Source organism: Rhinatrema bivittatum, chromosome 1 (genome assembly GCF_901001135.1).
Source record: "Rhinatrema bivittatum chromosome 1, aRhiBiv1.1, whole genome shotgun sequence".
In the NCBI taxonomy this organism is placed as follows: domain Eukaryota; kingdom Metazoa; phylum Chordata; class Amphibia; order Gymnophiona; family Rhinatrematidae; genus Rhinatrema; species Rhinatrema bivittatum.
Window position 1 is genome coordinate 739,175,307 of NC_042615.1, and position 17,758 is coordinate 739,193,064.

The 17,758-nt window shown below is 41.6% G+C and overlaps 1 protein-coding gene across 3 annotated transcripts in view; it reads left to right on the forward strand.

Annotated features, from left to right (window-relative positions):
* PAIP1 (poly(A) binding protein interacting protein 1) overlaps positions 1–15,928 on the forward strand; it is a 233,979-nt gene extending 218,051 nt beyond the window's left edge. For all 3 annotated transcript variants that reach the window (XR_003852745.1, XM_029577749.1, XM_029577741.1), the window contains one exon: positions 13,225–15,928. Coding sequence is in view for 2 of the 3 variants with exons in the window: in XM_029577749.1 (XP_029433609.1) it covers positions 13,225–13,318 (94 nt within the window). In the remaining variant the exon portion in view is untranslated. The remainder of the gene's footprint in view (positions 1–13,224) is intronic.
* The last annotated feature ends 1,830 nt before the right edge of the window (positions 15,929–17,758 follow it).

A 17,758-nucleotide genomic window follows, 5' to 3' on the forward strand; every position in this document is an offset into this window, starting at 1 on the left:
TGTAGCTGAAAGGAGAAGAAACTTCTTCCAAAAATCAGTTTGTTTTTTTTCTCATTGTGAAAGTTTAGAAAAAAAATCACAATAATATTTATTTATTTATTTATTTATTTGGGTGTTTTTGTATACCGGGATATGTTGGGAACATCATCTCGGTTCACAGATAACTTAAAAATAGCAACAAGCTTTACAAAGAACAAGAAATAGAGTGAAGGTTAATAATAAAAGTAACAAAGAAATTCCAACAGGTAACACAACAGGTATTGTAACAGGCTATTTACAAAGTGTATTAGACACTAAATGGTGCCCTTAACAGCATATGTATTAGTGATATTTTGTACAGTTCAGCAATTTATTAGTATTGTAATTTCATACTCAATAATACAAGAAAACATACTTATAATCTTTGAATCTTTAAAGGTGGACAGTGGTAAATTAGTATTGTTGTACATTTCTTTATATTCTGCCTCTGGTCCTGTCAGAACTACAGGACTATAGAAAGTCTGCACCCTCTTGAACATTTTTCACATTTTGTTGTGTCAGTGCATCAGACTTGCTTGCATTAAAATGATTGTTTTCCACTCATCAATATATCATACGCCACACTTTTTGGAGCAGAAATATTTTATTGGTGGACAAAGTACAACAAAAACTGAAATCCAACAATTGGATAAGTCTCCACCCCCCTGTCAGTACTTGGTGGATGCACCGTTGGCAGGAATTATAGTTGTGCAGCTGTTGGGATAGGTCTCCACCAACCTTGCACACTTTGGTCTGATACTGACAAATCTTTCTTCTTTAGAACACTGTTCAAGTTCTGTCAAGTTCCTTGGGGAGTGTTGATGGATAGCAATCTTGAAGCTGTGCTATAGGTTTTCAAGTGGATTGAGGTTAGGGCTTTGACTGGGTCTCATCAAGATAGTTACCTGTGTGTTTCGTAGGCATTACGATGTAGCTTTAGCTGTGTGCTTCAGATTGTTGAGCTGAGAGATGAATTGCATCCCAGTTTGTTTTCTTGCAGCAGGTTTTCCTCTAGGACTTTGCTTTTCTCCATTCATTGTCCCTTCCATCCTGTCAATTGCCCCAGCCGATAAGGAACATCTCCATAACATGATGTTGCTACTACCATGCTTCCCAATAGGGGTGGTTTTCTGTGGGTGATGTGCTGTGTTGGGTTTGCACCAAACTTGACACTTTATATTCAGCCTAAAAAGTTCTCTTTTAGTTTTCTCAGACTACAAAACTTTTTACATGGGCACAGTATCCCAAGAGAGTTCCTTTGAATACTTCATATAGGATTCAAGTTGGGCTTTCATGAATAGTGGCTTCTTTCTTGCCTCCCTATCATGCACGCTATAATTTTGCTCCTTTGGTCCATGATAAATATATATGGTCTTTTCAGCATGTGCTCATTTCTGCACCTACAACCCACTTAATTAAAAAAAAAAATCTCCTTACATTTCTTGATATAAATGAATATTATCTTGCATTTAAGAAGTCATATCGATAATCCAGTTTAAAAAAAAAAAAAGACAAATTTCAAAAATCATTTCCAACCACATCATGGGGAGAGTTATATTAAGAAAATATATAAAGAAAGACGGTATTAACTAAAACGGGCTAGGTCAGAATCAGTTGACAGCAGTAATAACAGCAGGAGAACTCCTATTCTGTGAAAAAAAAAATTGTCTAACTTGACTGGGACATAGAATCACAAAACTTGCAAGGGAATTTCAATATAAAAGTTGCTTCTAAAGCTAAAACCCTAGGTTTTTTAATCAAAACTATCTTCTACATGTTTGCATCTGATTGACCATATCTAGAAATACTTATTCTATAACCCAAAAAAGTATTGTATTTAAAACAAAAACAATTTCAAGGTCCACTGTTCATCATAATCTCTAGCAAATACCACTACCAAAGTAGCTCTATCCTGACTTTTAAAATCAGATTCCTCAAGAAAGTTAGTTTGATTTACCCACCATATTTTTCACCTTCTGAGACTCATAACCTTTTATCCATGATATTTAATACATCTTAGAATTCTCAGGAGTTGCCTCTTTGGGGATTTTCAGAAAGTCCAAATAAAACCTTCTGAGCATCTCCACAGGACAATTCAAAGAACAGTGTGGGAAATTTAAAAATCTAAAATTCAAACATTTGGAATAATTACCCATGCTTTCTATTTTCCTGTGAAGCAATATATTTACATCATTTTTGGTAATTTGCTCAGTATGTTCTGAAGTTATCTGTGAGTATTAACTTGAGCAGACAGTTTCAATTGAACTAAGAACTGAGTCTATCTTGCAGTTAAAGAGGACTCCAATGGGCCGATACAGTAAAAGCCGCGGGAGAGCGAGCAAACACACGCTCAGGCCAGTGTCCAGTGCGTGCGATACAGTAAATAAAAATATTTAAATTAGGGCCCGCAGTAAAAAGAGGAGGCTGTCAGCGGGTTTGACAGCCGACGCTCAATTTTGCAAGTGTCTGTTCTCAAACCCGCTGACAGCCACGGGTTCGGAAACCAGACGCTGGCAAAATCGAGCATCCGGTTTTCAAGCCATGGGCCGATTTCAAATTTATTTTTTTTTTAACTTTCGGGACCTCCGACTTAATATCGCCATGATATTAAGTCGGAGGGTGCACAGAAAAAGCAGTTTTTACTGCTTTTTTGTGCACATTCCCGGTGCCCGGAGATATTGACGCCTAACTTTGGGTAGGCACTAATTTCTGAAAGTAAAATGCGTAGCTTGGCTGCACATTTTACTTACTGAATCGTGCGGGAATAACTAATAGGGCCATCATCATGCATTTGCATGTTGCAGGCGCTATTAGGTTCAGGGGGGGTTGGACGCACGTTTTCGACGCTCTATTACCCCTTACTGAATAAAGGGTAAAGCTAGCGCGTTGAAAACGCGTGTCCAATCGCGGGTTAACAGTGCGCTCCGCTGGAGCGCACTGTACTGTATCGGCCTGCAAGTTAGATATGGCTGTCCAGAGTGATTCTAAAGTTATTGTGGCAGGTCTCCATCACAGGAGAAAATGTCATAACTCCTAGTGCTAGCTGAGGCCTCTCAACTGAAGAACGAATAAGAGTACCCATAGGACCTTAGATCCCTCTCCAGGTCTTAGTAGAAGTAGGCACATGTGGTGGACTCGGGCCAAGGGGTTAAAGACCGAGCTCTCAAATTGGACAGAAGCAGTGTCGCCACATGCTTCAAGTTTTACTTGTCCCATAAAGGTAAAGGCCTTATTTATTTAAAACGTTACCCACCCTTCCTACATTTAGGGTGAGGTACAAGGCACATCCATAATTAAAAACAATAATAAAATGGTCACAGACTAACATCATAAAACACAGTAAGGACAAAATATTTGCCTACAAAATTATAAATGTGACATGCTTACGAAGAGTAGGCTTTTTGGCATAAGAATGTGTTTAATACCTTTTAAAGATTTTGGGCTCTTTTATCAATCTAATTTCATTTGGAAGGGAATTCCAGAAGAAGGGCCCTGCTATTGAGACAGCTTGTTCTCTAGTTTCATCTAAATGTGCAAATTGGGGGAGGGAACATCCAATAGGCTCTGACGTGAGTTAATTGGGTCTGTTGAGGGGTAGACTGGGAAGAAGGTAGGCCAAACCTCAGAGTACCCTTTCTCTTCTTTCCCATATCTTTGGAGAAACCAAGACTTGAGGAGGACGACATCCAGGAGAAAACGCACAGAGGGGCATGCCCCTTTGGTGCATGCTGCTGCAAACTATGATTTTATGTGGTGCTGGGCTGAGAAACGTCAGCAGCAGCAACCAAGTCCCCGGATGGAATCACAGTGATAAGGAATTCCTCATCCTCCACTCTTTCCCCTTCACTTATGTTTTTAATGTAGCTCATGTCTTTATCATAGTGCCATTCTTAAGCTCAGTTTTCAAACTCCAGCGCAATCTTTTCAGTGTCAAATCCAGTAAATAAACTCAAGAATCCAAATGCTACTCTTCATCATGCTTCATAAGCGTTAGGAGTAGCTGTATTGATTACTGTCTTTTGTGTTGAAATCAGCAGCTTTCCCTTTTGCAACCCTGTTTAAAGTCTAAATCCACCAATTAGCAAGTTAGTAACTAGAAGGTACAATTAGGGCTTACCTGCTAATTTTCTTTCCTTAAGTCCTGATAGACCAGTCTCCCCTAGTGGGATTTACCCTTCTACCAGCAGATGAAGGAAAAGTGCAAGACTCCTCTCTGACATCACCTTCCTATATAGACTGGTACAGCAGGGAAGGAGTTAGTAGACTGGTCTCAAAGCTGGTCCTCCTGATATGTGGCTTTTTTTTTTTTTTTATTGATACATTCCCAAAAATTAAAAAAAAAAAAAAAAAAAGGGCATAGGCAATTCTCTCTTGCCCGTCCAACTTAACAAAGCTTCTTGCTTGAATCTAGATTCTTTCTTTCCCCCTCATTTTTCTCCTACTTTATTTTTTTTTTTTGCCTTATGACTCCTCAAAAACAAAAATAACTATTTTTAATATAAGATAATCTAAATCTCAGATGGATATTCTCTCTGCTCTTCCTACAGTGGTGGCATTTTCTGACCCCTCTGTTCCTGATCCCTCCACTCCATCCCCTATACTAGACTGGTCTGTCAGGACTTTAGGAAGAAATTTAGCAGGTAAGCCCTAATTGTGCCTTCTTCGTCCTGCCAGTCTAGTCTCCACCAGTGGGATATATCTAAACGATACTTATCCAGGGTGGCAGATACCCAGAGCTGCTTCCGGAACTCCCGCAGCAAATTTCGTTTTCTCTTTCTCATGAAGGTTCAATCTATAATGCTTCGTGAATGTATGCACTGATGCCCAGGTGCCTGTCTTGCAGATGTCAATTGGATCTATTACTGTGTACTCCTCCCAGGATGCTGCTTGTAGTGTGCACTTTCAGGCATTCTGGTATCTGTCACCCTCTCACCACATATGCTTATACTATAGCCTCCTTATCCATCTGGCGATCGATGCCTTAGATACTCCTTCTCCTTTCCTTTCTCCTGCGAATAATATAAAGTATATCCAATCGTTGGAACCCATTAGTTACTTCCAAGTATCTCAGTAATGCTCTGTTGATGTCCAAAAATGTTAATTCTTTCCTTTTTCCTACACTTCCTGACGGCAGTGAATTGGCCTGATTGAGGTGAAAACCTGATACTACTTTGGCAAAAATGAGGGAATCTGTCATAGTTAGTTTTTCCCTTGAAAAGGCCAGGAAAATACACCTGTATGAGTGCTTGTAGCTCTGAAATCCTTCTTACTGAACAAATTGCTACTAACAGGATTGTTTTCTGTGTCAAGTCCTTCAACAAAATCTCATTGAAGGGTTCAAATGAGGCTCTCATTAGAACTTTTAGCACCAGGTTTAAGTCCCACCATGGAATTAATGGCTTATGTGGAGGCCGTAGCTGCTTCGCTCCCTTCAGAAAGTGAGCCACATCAGGATGGGCTGCTATCTACCTTCCCTTCAGCAGTCCTTTATAGCAGGCAATTACTGATACCTGAACCTGCAGTGAGTTTACAGCCAGACCCTTCTCTAGCCCTTCTTGCAGAACTGCAGTATGGTAGCAATATCTAACCTTCGGGGTGTTAATCCTTTCTGTGTACACCTTTTCAAGATTCTCCAGATCCTACTATATGATAGGCAAGTGGATCTCATTTTTTGCTTTTAATAGTGTTTCAATTACTTGGGGAGACTATCCCCTCCTTGTAAACCTGCCCTTTTCAATAGTCTGGAAAGAGACAGCCTTGCGGGATCCTCCATGACCATTGGCTCTTGTTTTAGATGACCTTTCATTCCCTTGAAACTGGGATCTGCTTCTCTCAGCTTGATTAGATCCGCATACCACAGCCTCTAGTCCAGCACAATCAATATCACTAGTCCTGGATGCTGAGCTATTCTCTTGAGTACTTTCCCTACCGTCGGCTGTGGGGAAACATGCACAGCAAGTATTTGTGGGCCATCTTTGGGACAGTGCATCTATCCCTCTGGACTTCCACTCTCTCCTTCAACTGTAAAATTGTCTTGCGTTGGTGTTCCTTTGTGTTGCCATTAAATCCCATTGGGGTGTCCCCCATGTATGCACGGCTTAGCTGAAGGCTTTTTCTCCATCAGCTCTCGCTCCCCTGGGTCGAGAGTCTGGCAGCTGAGAAAATCAGCCTAAGTACTGTCTGCCCCTGCTGCATGCTGAAATATTCTGTAGGTATCTATGCCATATTCATTATCTTGGCTGCCTCTTGTTCTAGCAGCAACTCTTTGTTCCATCTTGCATGTTCACACATGCCACTGCTGTGGCGTTGTCCGAAAGTACTTTCACTGACCTTTCTGCTAACCTTGGCAAGAGACTCCTTAGAGTCATTCTGATTGCCCTGATCTCTGAATAGTTTATTGAATATGATGCTTCCAGCTGTGACCAAGTCCCTTGTACTACCTGACCTCTGCAGAGAGCCCCCTGTTCCTAGCAGACATGCATCCATTGACACAGTTATCCACTGCAGGGGCTCTAGGCTGGAACCTCTGGTTAAGCTGGTCCTTGACAGCCATCACTCCAGATGCCTCCTGGTCTATGCTGTCATAACTAATCTCTTGTCAAAATCCTGGCTTTGTGGGACCATCTGCATAGAAAAGCCTTCTGCAGTGGTCTCATGTGTGCCTTTCCCAGGGTACCAGTTCGATTGAAGCCGCCATAGACCCCAGCACCTGTAGATATGACAATTTCCGAGGGGATGGGATGCTCATCAGCTTCCTTGTTTGCTATTGAAGCTTATCTATCCTCTCCTTTGTCATAGTCTTCCTGTCTTGGTATTGAACTGTGCTCTGAGTTATACCAGCATTTAGGAGGAATGCATTTAGCTCTGTTCAATTACCTTACCCAACCTTTCCAGGATCTGGATTACCCTCTCTGTTGACTGGTTACCTTCCTGTAAGTAACTGGCCCTGATTAGCCAATCATCTAGACACAGATGCACCCCGATACCTTCCTTGCACAGGAAAGCTGCTACCACTACCATTACCTTTGTAAATGTCCTTTGTACTGTCGCTAGACCAAAGGGCAGCACCTTGAACTGCTAATACTGATTTGCTATATCACAGTGCAGGAAGTACTGAAAATCTTTCCTGATTGGGATGTGGAGGTAAGCTTCTGAAAAATTTAGAGAAGATAAAAATTTGCCTCTTACTGCCCATTTCACTGTTGCCAATGATTCCATGTAAAAAACATGGTATTCTCAGTGCCTGGTTCACCTTCAAATCTAACACTGATTGGAAAGTTCCTTCTTTCTTGGGAACTATGAAACAGGTTGAGTATGCTTCTCTTCTACAGGAATAATTGTCTGCAGTTGGATCAACCTGTCTAATGTTTCTTGCACTGCCTTCCTTTCGCCTGCCTTGCATAGTGATGATAGAAAGGCCTTCCTTATTGGGAATTTCAATTCCGGGGCATATTCTCTTTAACATTGAGAACCTACTGGTCCCCTGTGATGCTAACCCATTCTCTGTGGTATCTTTGCAATCTGCCTCCTATTGGCGGCACTAAGGAGAGGGCTTGCAAACCGTCACTGTGGGCCTTTATTGGCAAGATCGGGTCTGGTGTTCCCTCTGTTGAGGCTGCCTTCAACCTAGGGGCTTAACTGTGCACAAATGTTGACTTCTGCCTAGCTTATATTGCCAATGTCCCTCGCTCACTGTCTCATAGGCTCCCATCAGGTGTACCTTCTGTGTCTATCTTGCGGTAGTCATTGTGGTTTTGTGCCCCCCCCCTCCCCAGGTCCTTCACCATTCTAATTATTCTCCAAATAGCCTCCCTTTAAATGGGAGTTTCCTTAACTTGGTTTTAGAGGCTGAGTCAGCCACTCAAGCATGCGCCTGGCCATAACCTTTGTGACAGCATGCTTCACTGCTAGCCTAATTAGATCATACAGTATATCTGCAATGAAGGCTGCTGCTGGCTAACGCCATAAGGGCTTGGTCTGGACAACTCAAAGGATCTGTTTATAAGCACATCCACCTTCCTATCCTGGGTATATGTTAATGCTGCTGCTCAACCCCTCACCCCCTGCTTGCCCAGTCATCTTTTTTTGCTCCTGCCGATACTGTGGCATCCATTTTAGGTAGCTGCAGCAACTTGTTCTTATCCTGTTATTCCACCACATTCAATTTCTGTATTGTCATCCTGCTTCTTAAACTTGACTCTGGGTCTTCCCATTCCTCTGTCATCTTTTCCAGTATTGCCGAGTGGAACGGAAAGGCTCGCACAGGTTTCCTGATGCCTGTGAGATTAAGGTTTAGTTTATGCTTGAATATCTTAGGCTGGTCCTCATTTAGATTCAGTACCTGAGACACCTTCATTATTAGTGCCCCAAACTCCTCTGATCTAAATAGCATCACTGTAGAATCTGCCTACTTCCTCCAATAAGTCCTCTTAGGAAAACCCCTTTTTCTTCCTCCAAGGATTATTCCCCTTTGCCTGCCTGCAGGGAGAATGCTCTCCTAGGCCTCTTACCTGGCTTGGCCTTTCATATGGCAGTATGCTTTATGCGTTGTCCAGACAAACTCATGAGGAGAATTCCTCTTCTCCTGTGGATCTTGCGCCGGCTGAAACCCCATAACTCTTTCCAATGCTGCCAATGAGTGTCTAGAGTCCCTGTCTGCTGTCTTTCTCTGTTTAAAAATGGCTGGGAATGTGGTAGAAGGGGTTGGGCCCACCTCCCTCTTCTATTGCGGCTCCCCTTTCTGTGCCATTGCAGTTCTTACAGAAAGACACTTGGGATGTGCTGAGCCCCACACCTGCTGCACTTCCTCCTCCTTTCCATACTTCGTCCAATGTGATGGTCCTAGGGCCAGTTCGGGCTGTGTCCACAGAATAAGGCCTTCTCCCTCCTGGCCCTCCCCTGCTAATACTGCCATGGCTTTTCTTCTTTTATTTTTATTTTTAAAAAAGCCAACTGCTCTTATTTGTATTACATTTGCCGTTTGCCAGACAACCCTGGGAACAGTGTGCCTTGCTGCGGTGGGACACCGCCAGGATCACTGCGACTGGGCTTCCTCTTAGGTGTGCTCGTGCCGGAAGCTTGCTCTTTTAAAGGGCCAATGGCAGGAAAAGCCTGCGGTGCCCTTGGATGATAAGACTCTTCACCTTATAAAAGGGCCTTGCTGATGCTCCCTTGTGTGTCAGCAAAGGTCGTCCAAGTTTGTCTTCAGCCTCAGCTTTGGTCCACTTCTTCAGCACTGGCCATAGTTATTGACTTTTGGACTTTCACTTAGTCTGGCCTGTGCAAAGACTCGTTCACCCATCACTGCCGCCGAACTTAGGGCTTTGCACTTGAGGTTGCATCATTTGTGCCACAGCAAGAGAGGCTCACACTTATGTCACTCACAACAGGTTGCTGAGGCCATGAGCTCAGTGAATGTGTCTGTGATGGGCCATTGCTGCCTTGGCCACCCAGATGCAGGATCAAAAGACCGAATTAAATAGTTTCTTGCATAGGTTCATGCAACAGGCCCAACACCAACTTGATCAAGTAAATGGCCTACTAAAGACCCTGTCTCAGCGCTTAGATATTATACAAACCCAACGTCTGAGCCCCATCCCAGTACCAGCCCAGGGGAACCCTGCACTGGCACCCGTCTAGACCATGGAATCCATGATACAGCTCCCACCACCTCGCCTTTGGAAAACACTCAGTTGAAACTGAAGCCTTAGGTTCTGGCGGCAGGGGCAACTTTATTCAGGAATCTGTTACATCAGTGTAGATGCCCTACTACCCGTTTGACCACTCCTTGTATTATTTCTTCCTTCTACGAAGAACCCTTACCCGGCCGCATGTCTACAACCACTTTGCCTATCAATATTCAGACTGGGTTTCATCAAGAAACCCTCCAATTCTATGTGCTACCTAAGGCTTCCAGTCCCCTTGTACTTGGATTACCCTGCCTCAGACTCATCAACCATCCATTGACTGGAGCACCTTACAGATCAACCAGTGGGGTCCGTCCTGCCAAGAGCATTGTGCTGCCTCGTTTTTATCTCTGGGTGTCTTTTCCAGATGACCTTGCCTGAAGCACTAGATCTGCTGCTCCAATATAAATCCTGTTTTAGCTTATGTTTTGAAAACAATCTGTAGCCCTAGTGTCTTGCAATTCTTCTAACTGCTCCAAATCTCTGAAGTCTATTATTGTAGAGGTAGAAGCCACTGCCAAGACAGCAGGGGCTGTCCTCATTCAACATTCAGCAACCTTATGTTAATTTTCATCTATTTCGTTACCATTTTGGTAATCTCCAGTTGTATTAGTTTGAAATCTTTCCTTTCTTCAAAAGTCCATGTTTTGCCCCCTGTTCGATGTAACCTTTATATCTTCAACTTATTGTTAATTGGTTTTCCCCCTAGTTTCATTGTAAACCGGTACGATAAGACCACGTCTTGAGCATCGGTATATTAAAAGAATTTAAATAAATAAATAATAAATAACATGATTATCCCAGAGCTTAAGTCATGTCTTTCCTTTGCGAAGGGTCCTTACCAGTAGAACAAGACCAATCCACAAATACTTGTTTAGTTCAACCTCAGATCAAAGAATCCTTGGATATGATGTTGAAACCCCTGAGTTCCCTGATGGTAAAGATGTATCTTCAGTGTCTCCCCACAAGGTGAAGATAAGCTTGGGGGGCTTAGAGGAAGGGGTACTATTACATTTGTCACTCGTGGGACGACCCCTCTAGTCACCCCAGGACTGGCAGGCCTTGCTGTGGTGGGACACTGCTGGGTGACACAGCATGGTGGTATGCCACCAGAATTGCTGCAAGTGAGCTTCCCCCTAGGGCCTCTGGCGGGAAAAGCCCACGGCGCCCTTGGATGATGGCAGGACTCTTTGCCCTATAAAAGAGCCCTGCCAATACTCCCTTGTCGCCTCAGCAAAGGTCATCCAAGTCTGTCTTCAGTCTCATTCGCAGCCTTGATCCACCTCTTCAGCTCAGTTTGTAGTTACTGACTTTTGGACATTCCCTTAGTCTGGCCTGTGCAAAGGTGCATTCGCCCACTGTCAGCGCATACCTTAGGGCTTTGCCCTCGAGGTTGTGTTAATTGCACCTCGGCAAGAGGGAATCACGCTTACTTTGCTCACAACATTCTGGTGCAGCCAGACCCAGCTTCTGATTGCCCTGGGGAAGGGAAGATCAGTCTAGGGAGGACTGTTATCCTGAAGAGCCCCGACCCAGCCCTAGGGTAAATCAATCTAGAGCCATTCTTTTCTTCTCTCCTGCTGACCAGCCTCCCCTACCATGTGCCAAAGGCAGAGACTACTGACTCCTTCCCTGCTCTACCAGTCTATATAGTAAGATGACCTCCAAGAGGAGTCTTGCACTCTGCCTTCATCTGCTAGTAGGAGGGACAAATCCCACTGGTAGAGACTGGTCTGGCAAGGTGAAGAGGAAACAAAAAGTCCTCCCAAAAAAACAGAGACAGGAAGGAGTCCCTACCTTTCATTCTCTATTCTGCAGACCTATTTACTTGTCCTGTGTCTCTTTGTTCATATGTTTTATCATGAGCTTGTAATCCTTGCTGATAGGAAAATCCCTTTATAAATGGGGATGTTTTGGGTTTTTCAGTCTTATCTCCAATACGACATATTGGTTGAAGTGAAGTAAGATGTGATTTTTAAAAAGTGGGACAAGATAATCATCATATTCTCAGTAATATGAGATACTATGAAATACAATAGGAAGACCTAAGAATAAGAGCAAAAGATAGAGAAATACAACCAAATGAGAGGGAAGTTATAAGGGAAGTTTATAAGTTAATATTTGAGGAATGGATCTTTATAATATGCTTGAGTCCCTTTATGCAGGAAATTTAAATCTGAATCTCCTGTGGCCAAACACTTTAAATGTAATTATAAGATACTACATGGAAAAGGAGTGGCTTTATTGGTCAGACATGAACAAAGGATTGTACATTAAAACTCTACTTACTGCATAACCTTCCTGATCTTTCCAGTCAGGTTTGTATAAAATGACTAGTTCTGTGGTTTCTTTGTGAAACTATAAGCACAATAAGCTACTCTTAGGTATGAAAGTAAACTGATTTTTTTTTAAATTTATTTTTTGGCCTTGCAGTGTCTTTCTGTTCCCTTGGGCAATTGGAGCATCCCCAGTTCTGGCTAACCCAAGGAACAAGATTTGACCCAAGAATCAAACCCTAGTACTCCTCAGGGCTGTGCACAACACTTGTACTGAATCATTGGGCTGGCCCTGTTAAACTGTTTTTTGACATGCTTAAAGATCAATTTTTACACCTGCGTGTGGGAGTCCATGTGTGCGCGGATTTTATAAATTGTGCGCATCAACGCATATTAAGAAATCTGCTACCCGCGCGTACATGAGCACCCGATTTTATATCTGTGTGCACGAGTGCTGACGCGTGTAAGGGGGGGGGGGGGGGATTTTGCAAGATGTGCGCAGCGACTGACTAGGCCTTTCCCCATGCTAGCTAACCTGCCTCCCTTTTCCTCTAGCCTCCCCAACTCCTAAAACCCCTCTAACTAGGTTTTTTTTTCTATACTTACCTGCTCTACCATGCAGAAGCAGGTTGCGCGTGCTGGTCTGATCCCGGCGTGCGCTTCAGCAGGACAGCGCCTAATGGCCCGTCCCCGCCCTGCCCCTTTTTGTTTAGCCGCTTCTTCGGCGCATACTGGGAAATACGCACGTAGCTGGAGGTCTTTAAAAATCTCCATGGCCACATGCATATCTCCCAGTTATGCTCGCCAAACTTTTAAAATTAGCCTGTTAATGTATTAGTGTATGATAAAACAAAAAAAATTGACTGCACTATTAGTTTTGGTTAACTGTTCACTTCAAAAAAAATAAGCACAGTCCAGATATAAAAAGTGTTGTCTTTTGGTTGGTTTGCCAACTCTTCTTTGGCTGAGATTGTGCAGCTTGTGCAGAGCTTGCTGCAGATTGAAGTGAGCTTTTGAAACAAAAAGGAGAAAACTGAATACTAATAAATGCTTATGTTAATGATGATCTTTCCTCACAGCTTTATTTTTTAGATTTTGCTTTGTGTGCACAATATAAGCAGAGCAGTTAATGTTAACTGAAAATAAGTCAGTGATAAGCAATACTATGTAACTACTTGGGAATCCTAAAACTATAGCTCAGTTCATTTTGCTGAGTGATAAAATGTCTTCTTTGTTTTATTTAGATACTTTGATGAAATTGACGATGAGATGGATCCAGAAATTGAAGAAGCATATGAGAAATTCTGCTTGGAATCAGAGTGCAAGAGAAAACAGTGAAAAGTACAATGCAGAAATATTAGCTTTAATTACAGATCAATCTAGGTCTAATGTTTAGCAAGCAGGGGAATCCAAGAAAATGTATCAAGTTATGCCAAATTAAGAACATTGAGTTTATCAAGTACTAAAGGTATGCAACATCTATTTAATGGCATCTGCCAAAAAAATTCCCATGCCCTGTAACTTAAAATCGTTATGTATATATATCCTAGTTTATTTTATGTACAGTTAAATGAACTATATGTTTTGGCTGCAGTAAATAATTGATTTGAAAGAAATGTCATGTTGAAAGAAAAGTTTTACTAATTTGCTAGAAGTATCCCACTAAGTTGTTGAATTTCTCTTAAAATAAACAAATGCCTTGGTTTTCAAAAACTTCAGCAGTTCAGTAAATTTCTTAAGGATCACAGAACCTATTAAGCATATGCTGATGGGTGGATGCTTCATTATTCAAGTTTTGAAGCCTAGAATCTGTAACGATGTATGAAAACTGTGTTAAAACAGCAATGCTACGAAAAATATTTTTGTGACAATTTAGTAAGCAGTTAGAACAGAATTTGAGACCCCTTTTTAAAATGTGCATTTTATTTTTGAAGCAATATATTACTTTGCTACTCTCAGCATCATGTGTCTAAGTTAAATCAGAATTCCACTGTGCTATTGCAAAGAAACTTGTATTAGCACTACTTTCTGATACACTCAGGCATCATATACAGTCCTGAAAAGTGACCAGCAGGAGATGTTTTAAAAGGGTGCATTCAAGTATTTAAAGAATCTTTAGACAGACTGAAATGCAATTGAGTATTTCCAATAGAAACAGAAGGTAGATTTAGGGAACAGGTAAACTGATAGTTTGCAGATCTTCAGTAGTCCTGCTGCTTGAAATTGGATTAGTTAAATAGAAAAGGCCCATAGTCCAGCAGCATGGCACCTGTGTGTTCTCGAGAAGTGGGGGGTTTTTTGGTTGGGTTTTGCAATATACTGTATGAGATGGGCCAAAAACAATCATAGTCCTAACCTCCACCCTAGATCTAGGGACTTTCTCACAAGATGGGTTTATCAGACTACACTCCCTGATCATGATAAATCCCAAAGATGTGGGCCTTTGCCATTTTAACCTTGATCACAAATCATAAAAACATAAGAAATGCCATGCTGGGTCAGACCAATGGTCCATCAAGTCCAACATCCTGTCTGTTAGCAGCCAGTCTGGCTGGAAGTACCTGACAAATCTTAATATGAAAGTGTTTCATATTGCTGTCCCCAAGAATAAAGAGATGGAGAAACCAAACTATCTGGCTGTAATTATTTATGGACCAGTCTTCCAGAAACTTGTCCAAACCTTTTTTAAAGTCAGTTACACTACTAGCCTTAACCACGTTTTGTGACAAGTTCCATAGCTTAATTATGCATTGACTGAAAAAAAATACTTTCTTAAATTTTGTTTTAAAGTTACTAGATATTAGTTTCAGGGGTTGGTCCCCTATTCCTAGTACTATTTGTAAATAACTGATCCCTATTAATATATCCCATACCGCACAATTTTATAAAACTCTCATATTCCCCATCTTCTCTACACCAAATTGAAGAGCCCTAATCTGTTTAGCCTTTCTTCAAAGGGAGCCAGATTGATTTGTGTAATCATTTTTGCTACTCTTCTCTGTACCTTTTCTAGTTTAGCTGTAGCTTTTTTGAGATGCAGCAACCAAAAGTGCATGCAATTTTCAAGGTATGGCAATATTCCAAGTTTTGTTTTCTATTCCTTTCCAAATAATTTCTAGCATTCTATTTGCTTTTCTAGCTGCCCACTGCACATTGAGCTGAAGATTTCAATGTGTTGCCCACAGTGACTTCAAGGTCTTTTTCCTGGGTGATAACTCTTAATACATAATCATAGTCTGACAAATCCAGTCCATGTGAAAAATCTCCCAATTTGGGGTACAGTTTTGGATTATTGACCTTCTCTCTACAAACTGTTTATTATATCCCTCTAAATTGCCACTACTAGTCTGGATAGGTGCAATGAAAGTATTAGTGGTGTGGACTCATCTCACCTCATGACTTAGGGAGAAACAGGCAGACAACACTCACTGTTCACTAAATAAGATGACTGCACGATACTAAATGTTTGTGATGTGAGAACCGAGGAATTTGATTTATTTCTTTCCCTTTGTTTAAAAAAATAAGCCAATGAAGGTATGTAGGTATGCACATAAGGCAGGTCAACATGCCTGCATTAGTTTATTGGTTTAAATTTTCATATTTTGCTCTGACTTTTTTATGGTTTTGTATAAAATTTGTTAACCTATATTAAGTATGCCATTATGTGTAAAAGCACTGTTTTGGAAGTCAGAAAAAAGCAGTATTAGTTATCTAGAAAAAGAAGAAAAATCCTAATCCTTTGTTTAATCTGAAAGCTAGTCCAAGATTTAGTAATATGGTTAAAGGAGAAAGAGAGAGAAATCACAATTGGAGCTTTTCATGACCTTAGTCATTCCAAATTAGTTCACAGTTTCAGAAGGATCAGAGTCGGTCACATTTTTGTTGGCACATTGTTGTGGAACTTGTACAGTATAAAATTGGTAAATAAAGAATGATTTTCCAATACCACTCTATCCTTTTTTAAATCTTTTCCCTAAGTGTTAATCATTTGCTATTTTTTCTTTTCAGCCAAACACATCTCAAACTATATATTGAAGCACACAGAGATTACAAAATCTGATCCTTTACTGGAGCAATATTTAAAAGTCAAATGTTAGTCAGCCCTGATACAATATAATGCATACGGCTTCTGCAGAGGGTTTCTAATTTTTAAATATTAATTGAATAAAGTATTGGTAATTTTCTAAGTAGTTATTTATATTTGGATGTCTGTGTGATTTGTGAGACTGATAATATTTATTTATTTATTTATTTAACGTTTCTTTTATACCGATGACCGTTTGCACATCGCGTCGGTTTACAGCAAACACAAACCATTGGGCGGAGCCCTTACATAAAACAGAATATAGTGAGCTAGGTAACATATAACAAATGTTTGGGAGGAGCCCTTACATAAAACACACAACCATGGTTAGAAGCCATGGGTATATGATAAGTACTTGAACTATAACAATAACTATATACACAGTTGGTGCGCAGTACAAAATCGATAGGCAAGAGGCGTTCAAACCAGGATATCAGTGTAACATTCGTAGAGTAACATTCCTAGTGGGGAATTATGTAATGGGGGGTGTAGTGGAGTAAGCCTGCTGGAAAAGCCAGGTTTTAAGCTTCTTTTTGAAAGCGGGGGTGTAGGTCTCAGTGCGAATATCATGGGGAAGTGAGTTCCATAGCGTGGGGCCGGCAAGGGAGAAGGCTCTGTTCATTGTGGATGTGAGCTTAAAAGATTTGATAGATTGGGCTTGGAGTGTTCCTTGGAGTGCTGGGCGGGTAGGTCTCTTGGAAGTACGGGGTAAAAGGGGAGGGTTAAGCCAGTTGAGGTTGGAATTTAATAGACACTTGGAATTTAATATACATAGACACTTGGAATTTAATAGACACTTGGAATTTAATATAGCACCAGGCTCATGTGCTTTTTGTCCTGTGAGTAGCTGTATTGGTCCAATACTTACCTGGTGTCATGCCACAACTGGCTGGTGCTTGGAAGAAATCTGAGGCAGGACCTCCAAGGTAGCTAGCTGGGAGTTAAGATCTTCTACCTGACTAGCCACTTTCCATCTGAGTTGAGCCTTCTGGTTCTAGGGACTGGCAGGACTTAGCCAGTGGTGCATGAAGACAGGTACAGGGGCACCCAATAAGGCAGCAGGGATGCAGAGGACAGTCAGGTATGCACCACAAAAACAGAAAGACAGATAAGGGAGTGCACTCATGGGACAAGGACAAACAGACATGGGAAACCAGACAGACAAATAGAAGGTCACTATTGTGGCCAGTACCAAAAACAGAAACTAAATCTAAACACAGGGAAAAACATAGACAACCCAAGACTAATCACAAACTAAGAAGGCCACTAAAATGGGGCCTAAGTACAAGATCAGATAGTAAAAAGAGCAAGAATACAAGACTAGGTACAACACCCACAGCTACAAGAACTAAGTCCAAGCTGAGGCAGGCAACTGTGGGTGAACCTGGCCTTTTGAGGACATGGAGGTACTGAGGCATTAAAGAGTTCAAGGCTTAAGGCACAAGCCTGGGCAGCCCAGACAGCAGCCCACTGAGGACCCCTGCAGTCAGGAGGGTCACACTGCAGCTAAGGTCCTCACATTTGGCATAAAAATTCTAGTGCTGCTTATTGGCTTTATTCAGTCTTCTTTATTTCTGATCACCTTATAACCCTCATATCAACAGTAGGGCAGCAGTAAGGCTTTCAAGAAAACTGGAGTACCTGGCACAGAGTGACCATGGTTATAACACCAACAACAATGCACATGAGTTGGA